Source organism: Oncorhynchus clarkii, chromosome 28, assembly GCF_045791955.1.
Source record: "Oncorhynchus clarkii lewisi isolate Uvic-CL-2024 chromosome 28, UVic_Ocla_1.0, whole genome shotgun sequence".
Lineage (NCBI taxonomy): Eukaryota > Metazoa > Chordata > Actinopteri > Salmoniformes > Salmonidae > Oncorhynchus > Oncorhynchus clarkii.
In genome coordinates this window covers 28,234,369-28,244,996 of record NC_092174.1, presented here as the reverse complement: position 1 = coordinate 28,244,996, position 10,628 = coordinate 28,234,369, and the positions used below count along the sequence as shown (strand labels likewise).

Below are 10,628 nucleotides of genomic sequence, written 5' to 3'. Positions count from 1 at the left end.
TAGCATAAGAACAACATTTTGCCTTGACTTATGTGTAGAATTGCAGGAAACTAGCTTAAACTGTCAAATGCTCTCTCTGCCCCATGGCAAACAATGGAACACTGCAGTGCAGAGACATGATGCTGGTGATTTATTTAAAGGAATGGGAAAAGCTGCAATACATTTCTAAATACAAGTAGGCTCAAGCCAGATACACATTCTTATGACCCAAACTGTTACCTACTGCTGGTCATATCTCATTTCAAAAACCATATGGATTTTACAGGTTGATAGTCCAACTGTATAAGCTCTCATTGAAATGTAATGTAGTAGAGTGTACTACGGACAGGAAATAATCTTGTGGTAAAAGCACCTAAAAGCACCAGGTCAGCATTTGACCAAAGGGTTTTAGTGTGGTTACAATATTTATGGTAGAAGTTGGTCTTCCTGAATAATTTGAAGAGATGGCAGCAGGTATAACAAGTGTGTAGGAAATATACACTCGAGGACATAAGTAATCCAATTGGGTCAACATGGCATGCAATAAAATGTACTTAATGTCAGTGCAGTATCAAACTAGAACAGCTTTCCTGAAACCCCATCTGGGTTCCCTCACACACACACCTTTAAAGTACAGTACAACAGTCCTCTCTCACACACAAAACACATTAAGGGCTGGATTCAATCCATATCACGGAAGATCTGCATTAAAATGTAAAGGTAATTTCCGATTGAGCCGACAGCATTTACCGTGAATGCAGTCTCTGCGACCACAGGAAAATTGTCAATCGCACTATAAAGCGGATCTTCAGCGCTACGGATTGAACAGAGCCCCAAATTCACACGATCACTTGAAACAGACGGTGATAGCCAGGAGGTAAGATAGATGAGCTAACCTGAAAATACAGGTGTTTGCATCCTGAGAGCGAGCGAGCGAGCGAAAGGCTTGGGTATTGATCTGTGTAAGAATGCTGTTTAAACCAGCAGGTTTAAAAATAACATTCTTATGTACTGAAAATGTATTGCTACACAGTGTTGCCCCTTTTTACTAGGCCTATATAATCTACATCATTTAAATATGAAAAACTTATGCTCAGTTCAGTTATGACATCTCTATTTTTCGAACACTTAGTTTATAAGAAAAGGGTAGTCTCCAAAGGGTAGACGCTAGATGCAGTGAGTGCTAAGCCTGGAGAAGTGCACGTTGGAGATGTCACAGTCAACTCCATAACTTTTCAGAGCAGTGATCATGTAGTAGGTTAATGAAGTTGTTAAGCAGATGATATCAAATATTTTTGGGGGACCTTGTGCTGTTATTGCTACACATATGAACATGGTTGTGGTGCAATGCGAGTCCTGTTTGCATTGGTTTGCTATGAGGACATATCTACAAATTGAACACTCAGGGCCAAGAGATAATTCCCTTTTTTTCCCCATCAGAACACACAGACAGACATCAAACAATAAGATGGCACATTCTAATTTTGTCTCAACTTAAGTTGGTTATTTTCCTTTTAATAATGTAGGTAGGTAGATGCTGTTTGTCAGTTTCCGAGCGGGTGGGACGGGGGCACCTCTGCTTGCTATGACAACCAGGTCAGAGGTCAGGGAAGCGACTGGGGTCCTCCTTGTAGTCCGCTGGGATGGAGAAGATGGACTCCTCAAAGTCATCGTAGCGAAACTCTTGGAAGGTGACCGTCGCTGTGATAGTGGGGAACACAGGGATGTCTGGAACACAAAAATAGGAGGGATTGTTTCCGGCGTTTAATATGTCAGTTTCTTCATAATTTTACAATATTTCATTTTATTTTAACTTCTAAATAAAATCAGCCATGTGGCCACATAACGTACTGTGCATTCGGAAAGTATTCAGACCCATTGACTTTTTCCACATTTTGTTACGTTACAGCCTTTTCTACAATGGATTAAAATAAAATCAAATCCTCATCAATCGACACACAATACCCTATAACGATAAAGCAAAAACAGATTCACAGAAATGTTTGCAAATTTGTTCAAAATTAAAAAGTGAAATATCACATGTACATAAGCGTTCAGATCTTTTACTCAGTACTTTGTTGAAGCACCTTTGGCTGCAATTACAGCCGTGAGTATTCTTGGGTATGACGCTACACGCTTGGCACACCTGTATTTGGGGAGTTCCTCCAATTCTTCTCTGCAGATCTTCTCAGATCAAGTTGGATGGGGAGCGTCCCTGACCAAGGCCCTTATCTCCCGATTTCTCAGTTTGGCCGGGCGGCCAGGAAGTGTCTTGTAAGAATCAAGTTGTAGAAACATCTCAAGGATGATCAATGGGACAGAATGCACCTGAGCTCAATTTTGAGGCTCATAACAAAGGGTCTGAATACTTATGTAAATAAAGGTTAAAAAAATATACATTTTAGAATTAAGGCTGTAATGTAACAAAATGTGGAAATAGTCAAGGGGTCTAAATACTTTCCAAGTGCAATGTATACTGAACAAAAATATAAACGCAACATGAACACAATTTCTACGATTTTTCTGAGTTACAGATCATATAAGGAAATCAGTCAATTGAAATAAAGTCATTAGGCCCTAATCTATGGATTTCACATGACTGGGAAGACAGATATGCATCTGTTGGTCACAGATACCTTTAAAAAAAAGGTAGGGGGCTTGGATCAGAAAACCAGTCAGTATCTGGTGTGACCACCATTTGCTTCATGCAGCTCGACACATCTCCTTCACATAGAGTTGATCAGGCTGTTGATTGTGGCCTGTGGAATGTTGTCCCACACCTCTTCAATGGCTGTGTGAAGTTGCTGGATATTGTCGGGAACTGGAACACGCTGTCGTACACGTCAATCCAGAACATCCGAAACATGCTCAATGGTTGACATGTCTGGTGAGTATGCAGGCCATGGTAGAACTGGGACATGTTCAGCTTCCAGGAACTATGTACAGATCCTTGCGACACGGGCCTGTGCATTATCATGCTAACATGAGGTGATGGAAGTGGATGAATGGCACAACAATGGGCCTCAGGATCTCGTCACGGTATCCCTGTGCATTCAAATTGCCATCCATAAAATGCTATTGTGTTCATTGTCCGTAGCTTTTGCCTGTCCATACCATAACCCCACCGCCACCATGGGGCACTCTGTTCACAACGTTGACATCAGCAATCGCTCTCCCACACAACACCATACACTTGGTCTGCGGTTGTGAGGACGGTTGGACGTACTGACAAATTCTCCAAAATGATGTTGTGAAAGGGGTGTTCCAGTTCCCTAGTCAGTTGTATAACGGAATGCCTTCAACTGAAATGTGTTTTCCGCATTTAACCCAACTCCTCTGAATCAGAGAGGTGTCTTCGGCACCCGGGGAACAGTGGGCTCAGGGGCAGAACGGTAGATTTTCAGCTTGGGGATTCGATCCAGCAACCTTTCGGTTACTGGCCCAACGCTCTAACCGCTAGGCTACCTGTCGCCCTGGGGGTGGTTTATGGTAGAGAAATTAACATTAAATTATCTGGCAGCAACTCTGGTGGAAATTCTTGCAGTCAACATGCCAGTTGCACGCTCCCTCAACTTGAGACATCTGTTGCATTGTGTTGTGTGACAAAACTGCACATTTTAGACTGGCCTTCTACTGTTACCAGTACAAGGTGTACCTGTTTAATCAGCTTCTTGATATGCCACACCTGTCAGGTGGATGGGATTATCTTGGCAATTGAGAAATGCTCACTAACAGGGATGTAAATAAATTTGTTCCCAAAATCTGAGAGAAATAAACTTTTTGTGCTTATGAAAAATTTCAGGGATTCTTTATTTCAGCTCTTGAAACATGGGACCAACACTTTATATGTTGCATTTATATTTTAGTTCAGTGTACAATATATTCATACCAAGCTTGACTGGAAACCCAGGAGGAAGCTTCATTTGAACAAATTCTCTTAGTTTGTTGAAATGTTTGAATGGGGCTATGACCTCCAACACATTCAGTAACCTGGAAGAGGACAGAAAAAAGGGTCAGTGCCAAACACTTATTTTGAATTGATGTATGCATTATTCTAACAGTACATTACTAGCCTAGATCCTATTCAATTGAACTTAAAATGTACCTAAAAATCAAGAGGCCTTCCAAAAGCATTTGCTAGACAATAACTTTTCTGAATAGGCGATCTGCATCCGCCTAATATACATTTAATCAGAATCTGTGTGCACAATAACAATAAATACATGGAGGTTTCCAAATGCACTACAGTCAGTGGTGAGACTGATGAGAGACCACTAGCCAATAAGAGGAGGGATTCTACTCACGACTCAATGCCCAGAGGGAAGTCCTGGCTCATGGCTACGGTCGCTTTGAAGTTCTTCTTGCTCTCCTTACACACAAGCTCTCTCCCAAGATGAGGTGCCCTGGGGATGAACACACACACAAACACGCTAAGTCAGCACCATTGGCGTATACGTTTGGAGATTTAATAGTAAGCCACTGCTAGTAACGATATTCAATGAAATAACTCAATAATAAACAGTGGCTTGATATTAATCCGGACAGTAGTGTCATCTGTGACCTTTCTTAAAAGGAATAAAGCAGGGCTTACTTTCCGTGCTCTGCAGAAATGTACTCCTCCCAAGAGATAGTGTTGGGGTCTGGAGCCGTGAGGGACAGCCTTCTCTGAGGCTGAGGGAAAGACAGACAGGAAGATCACCACATGTATGCATCATAACCACATATCCATATTATGTGCACCAAAACCACACCCACTACTGAAGAAGAGACTAAAGACTCAACGCCTCCCTCCCTCCATCCAAGTCCCTCCCTCACCTCATAGTTCTGCTCCACCAGGTTCCCTCCTTTGCTCAGGCTCTCCATGATGGCCTTGTTCCTCAGGACGTCCTCCTCACTCAGATGCTCCCGCCGTTTCCTGGACTCCAGCACCAGGCCGTTCACAGAGTAGAAGTTAGCCAGGAAGTTACCAACTCTCTCCTGCAGGGACAGACACAAGCCAGATGCATAATAAACACTGGTGGCTGCATTATTCATGACACCCTATTCCCTATACAGTACATACAGTGATCACTGTTGAGCAAGCCTTCCTTCACGAACTGGCCTCTGTTAAATGGTATGGAATCAGCTTGATCCCCTCTGTCGAAGACGCTTGGACTTTTAAACAAATGTTTTCAGTGGTATTGGTAACAAACACGCCCCCATAAAGAAAATGAGAATTAAAAACAGGTTCAGCCCCTGGTTCGACCGTGATCTTGCAGAGTTACTCCACCTCAAGAATTGCATTTGGTGAAAGGCTCGGCACACGCATAGTCAGGCTGACTGGCTATCGTTCCGGTAAATGAGAAATAAGTGCACTCAGGCTATCCGGAAGTTAGTTACTGTAAGGAGCAGTTCTCTCTCTGTGGGTCTAACCCCAAGAAGTTCTGGAAAACGGTTAAAGACCCAGAGAAAAAAAACCTTCTCCTCACAGCTGCCCATGTCCCTTAATGTTGATGTGGTTGTTACTGACAAGAAACACATGGCTGAGCTCTTCAATCACCACTTCATTAAGTCAGGATTCCTATTTGACTCAGCCATGCCTCCTCTCCCACCCCTTCTAATGCAACTAGCCCCGATGCTCCTCCCCCCTTTTCCCCTGCCCCGCTACACAGTTTCTCCCTGCAAGCGGTCACTGAGTCAGAGGTGCTAAAGGAGCTCCTTAAACTTGACCCCAAATAACCATCTGGGTGAGATGGTTTAGACCATTTCTTCTTTAAGGTGGCTGCCCCTATCATCGTCAAGCCTATCTCTGACCTTTTTAACCTGTCTCTCCTCTCTGATGGGTTCCCATTGCTTAGAAGGTAGCCATGGTTCATCCTGTATTTAAAGGGGTAGACCACGCTGATCCTAACTGTTATGGGCCTATTTCTATTTTGCCCTCAAAAGTGTTGGAAAAATCAACTGACTGGCTTTCTTGATGTCTATAGTATTCACCCTGATATGCAATATGGTTTCCACTCAGGTTATGGATACGTCACTGCAACCTTAAAGGTCCTCAATGATGTCACCATTGCCCTTGATTCTAAGCAATATTGTGCTGCTATTTTTATTGACTTGGCCAAAGCTTTTGATACGGTAGACACTTCCATTCTTGTGGGACAGCTAAGGAGTATTGGTGTCTCTGAGGGGTCTTTAGCCTGGTTTGCGAACTACCTCTCTCAAAGAGTGCAGTGCATAAAGTCAGAACGAACACCTGCTGTCTCAGCCACTGCCTGTCACCAAGGGAGTAACCCAAGGCTCAATCCTAGGCCCCACGCTCTTCTCAATTGACATCAACAACATAGGTCAGGCAATAGAAAGAGCTCTCATCCATTTATATGGAGATGATACAGTCTTATACTCTATAGCTGGCCCCTCCTCGGATTTTGTTTTAAATGCTCTACAACAAAGCTTTCTTAGTATCCAACAAGCTTTCTCTGCCCTTAACCTTGTTCTGAACAAAGGTAATGTGGTTTGGTAAGAAGAATGCCCCTCTCCCCACAGGTGTGATTACTACCTCTGAGGGTTTAGAGCTTGAGGTAGTCAACTCATACAAGTACTTGGGAGTATGGCTAGACAGTACACTGTCCTTCTCTCAGCACATTTCATAGCTGCAGGCTAAAGTTAAATCTATACTTGGTTTCCTCTATTGTAATCGCTCCTCTTTCACGCCAGCTGCCAAACTAACCATGATTCAGATGATCATCCTACCCATGCTAGATTACGGGGACATAATTTATAGATCGGCAGGAAAGGGTGCTCGAGCGGCTACATGTTCTTTACCATTCGACCATCAGATTTGCCACCAATGCTCCTTATAGGACACATCACTGCACTCTATACTCCTCTGTAAACTGGTGATCTCTGTACACCTGTTGCAAGACCCACTGGTTGATGCTTATTTATTAAACCCTCTTAGGCCTCACTCCCCCCTATCTGAGATATCTACTGCAGCCCTCATCCTCCACATACAACACCCAGTCATATTCTGTTAAAGGTCCCCAAAGCACACACATCCCTGGGTCGCTCGTCTTTTCAGTTTGCTGCAGTTAGCGACTAGAACGAGCTGCAACAAACACTCACACTGGACAGTTTTATCTCAATCTCTTCATTCAAAGACTCAATCATGGACACTCTTACTGATGGTTGTGGCTGCTTTGTGTGATGTATTGTTGTCTCTACCTTCTTGCCCTTTGTGCTGTTGTCTGTGCCCAATAATGTTTGTACCATGCTATGTGCTGCTACCATGTGCTGCTGCCATGTGGTGTTGCTACCGTGTTGTTGTCATGTGCTGCAAATTTGCTGTGTTGTCATGTGTTGCTGCCTTGCTATGTTGTTGTCTTAGGTCTGTCTTTATGTAGTGTTGTCTCTCTTGTCGTGATGTGAGTTTTGTCCTATATTTATATTTTATTTTACATTTTTAATCCCAGCTCCCGTCCCCGCAGGAGGCCTTTTGCCTTATGGTAGGCCGTCATTGTAAATAAGAATTTGTTCTTAACTGACTTGCCTAGTTAAATAAAGGTTAAATAAATATAAATAAACACAGCTTATGATCAAAGACCAATTGTATTATTCCCTCTATATTCCAGTGACCCCTACACCCCTCCCCACATTCTGCTGTGTTTCAACAAAATAAATTGCCTACTGAACAGGACCGGGAGGGGTGCTTACCGTCTTGTCCTCCCTGAAGAGCCAGCCGATCTGACTGCGGGAGAAGGTGATAGACTTGGTGGACAGGGTGGCAGAATAGACATCACTGCTCATCAGGATGTCCACCTCCTCCTCAGTCTCCATCTCAGACTCCTGCAGGGACACATCAGGCAGTCGTCATAATCATCATCATAATGACATCACAGAATTCAATAGGTCCCATTATCTTTATGGGTGACATGGTGAAAAGAGAACTTCCACACACATTAGATTCCAGAATAAAAAAAATATGATCCATTGTAACAATAGCTGAGCTTTCAATCAATCAACCTTTGCCAGGGCAATACAAACATTCGTGTAAGGTTGGGTGGCTTGGAGAACATGGTACCAGACCATATAGATCACATTCATGTGGGGTTGGGTGGTTTGGAGGACATGGTACCAAACCATATAGATCACCTCGTGGTGTATCCGCTGGTACACCTTCTGCTCATTATCCAGGACATAGAAGGACTTGGAGGGCGGAGCATCTCCATTAAAGATGAAGCTGAGGTCTCCTCTCTGACACTTCATATCTGAGAAGTCTATCAGAGTTGTGTCCAGTCTGTCAAAGGAGAAAGAGAGAGAGAAGGAGACAGAGTGTAATGGGTTAACTCTGGGAGATGAGTGGTTGCACACGCCAGCTATAATCCTCACAACTTGTAGCTGGCGTCTGTGTCAAACGTGTATGTGATGCCTTACCTGATGTTGATCCCCTGCTTGTAGATCTTGCAGTTATCAGATGGCAAAATACGGGAGAGCAAGGGCACTATGAGACACGAGAAATAAAATCTAATGATCAACAGTAGTTAACGGATAAGATTCATTAAGATAAACTGCAGAGATAATATTTGGTATCCTTATGTGGTATATAAATGAACATGGCCAGTGGCTAGGCAATGCATGGGCTTTAAAGGGATAGTTATCTACTTCCCCAGAGTCAGGTGAACTCATGGATACAATTGTTGTGTCTCTGTATCCAGGATGATGAAGTTAGAAGTAGTTTCGCCAGCCAATGCTAACTAGCCTAGGGCAAAGATCAAGTCTTCAGGTACAGCTAGACTTCCAGTCGTTGCACTAGGCCAGTACTGTGGGGCCCTCCCCGAAGGGTCAGCAGTGGGGGTCAGCCCCCCCCCCTCAATTTGTACTTTTATTTTTGAAAGGAACTCAGTCTGGCTTTAAACTTAATCCTGAAAGTTGTAATAGTAGAAAGTACGTGGTGCAATATCGAAACTGGTTAGTGCATCGTCAGTTCCTCTTGTCACGTTAGTCATTGCATACCTTGTCAGAAATGTCCAGATCAACTAGCCCATGTCAGCTACTAATTTTATATTTCGTCTTTTTAGGCCATATACAGTTGCAGTCGGAAGTTTACATATCCTTAGCCAAATACATTTAAACTCAATTCCTGACATTTAATCCTAGTAAAAATTCCCTGTCTTAGGTCAGTTAGGATCACCACTTTATTTTAAGAATGTGAAATGTCAGAATAATAGAAGCGAGAAGCTTTTATTTCTTCCATCATATTCCCAGTGGGTCAGAAGTTTACATACACTCAATTAGTATTTTAATATATTTAAATTGTTTAACTTGGGTCAAACGTTTTGGGTAGCCTTCCACAAGCTTCCCACAATAAGTTTGGTGAATTTTGTCCCATTCCTCTTGACACAGCTGGTGTAACGGAGTCAGGTTTGTAGGCCTCCTTGCTCGCACACGCTTTTTCAGTTCTGCCCACAAATGTTCTAAACAATTGAGGTCAGGGCTTTGTGATGGCCACTCCAATACCTTGACTTTGTTGTCCTTAAGCCATTTTGCCACAGTATGCTTGGGGTCATTGTCCATTTGGAAGACCATTTGTGACCAAGCTTTAACTTCCTGACTGATGTCTTGAGATGTTGCTTCAATATATCCACATAATTCTCCAACCTCATGAAGCCATCTATTTTGTGAAGTGCACCAGTCCCTCCTGCAGCAAAGCACCCCCACAACATGATACTGCCACCCCCGTGCTTCACGGTTGGGATGGTGTTCTTCGGCTTGGAAGCCTCCCCATTTTTCCTCCAAACATAATGATGGTCATTATGGCCAAACAGTTCAGTTTTGTTTCATCAGACATCTCTCCATAAAGTACGATCTTTGTCCCCATGTGCAGTTGCAAACCGTAGTCTGGCTTTTTTATGCCGGTTTTGGAGCAGTGGCTTCTTCCATGCTGAGTGGTCTATCAGGTTATGTCGATATAGGACTCGTTTTACTGTGGATATAAATACTTTTGTACCCGTTTCCTCCAGAAACTTCACAAGGTCCTTTGCTGTTGTTCTGGGATTGATTTGCACTTTTCACACCAAAGTACGTTCATCTCTAGGAGACAGAATGCGTCTCCTTCCTGAGCGGTATGACGGCTGCGTGGTCCCATGGTGTTTATACTTGCATACTATTGTTTGTACAGATGAACGTGGTACCTTCAGGCATTTGGAAATTGCTCCCAAGGATGAACCAGACTTGTTGAGGTCTACACATTTTTTTCTGAGGTCTTGGCTGATTTCTTTTGATTTTCCCATGTTGTCAAGCAAAGAGGCACTGAGTTTGACGGTAGGCCAAGAAATACATCCACATGTACACCTCCAATTGACTCAAATTATGACAATTAGTCTATCAGAAGCTTCTAAAGCCATGACCTAATTTTCTGGAATTTTCCAAGCTGTTTAAAGGCACAGTCAACTTATGTATGTTAACTTCTGACCCACTGGAATTGTGATACAATTAATTATAAGTGAAATAATATGCACGTAAACAATTGCTGGACTAATTACTTGTGTCATGCACAAAGTAGATGCCCAAAACGACTTTCCAAAACTATAGTTTGTTAAGAAGAAATTTGTGGAGTGGTTGAAAAACAAGTTAATGACTCCAACCTAAGTGTATGTAAACTTCTAGCGCTAACA

The 10,628-nt window shown here is 42.9% G+C and overlaps 1 protein-coding gene across 1 annotated transcript in view; it reads right to left on the bottom strand.

Moving 5' to 3' along the window:
- Window positions 1-115: 115 nt before the first annotated feature.
- The window catches only part of LOC139386535 (ankyrin repeat domain-containing protein 13C-like), a 27,802-nt gene continuing 17,289 nt past the window's right edge, over window positions 116-10,628 (bottom strand). Inside the window, exons 6-13 of the mRNA XM_071132153.1 lie at window positions 8,389-8,455; window positions 8,107-8,251; window positions 7,669-7,800; window positions 4,795-4,956; window positions 4,571-4,650; window positions 4,284-4,382; window positions 3,869-3,969; window positions 116-1,707 (exon numbers count right to left, since the gene is read on the bottom strand). Coding sequence (XP_070988254.1) covers window positions 1,577-1,707; window positions 3,869-3,969; window positions 4,284-4,382; window positions 4,571-4,650; window positions 4,795-4,956; window positions 7,669-7,800; window positions 8,107-8,251; window positions 8,389-8,455 — 917 coding nt within the window. The 3' untranslated portion in view covers window positions 116-1,576. The remainder of the gene's footprint in view (window positions 1,708-3,868; window positions 3,970-4,283; window positions 4,383-4,570; window positions 4,651-4,794; window positions 4,957-7,668; window positions 7,801-8,106; window positions 8,252-8,388; window positions 8,456-10,628) is intronic.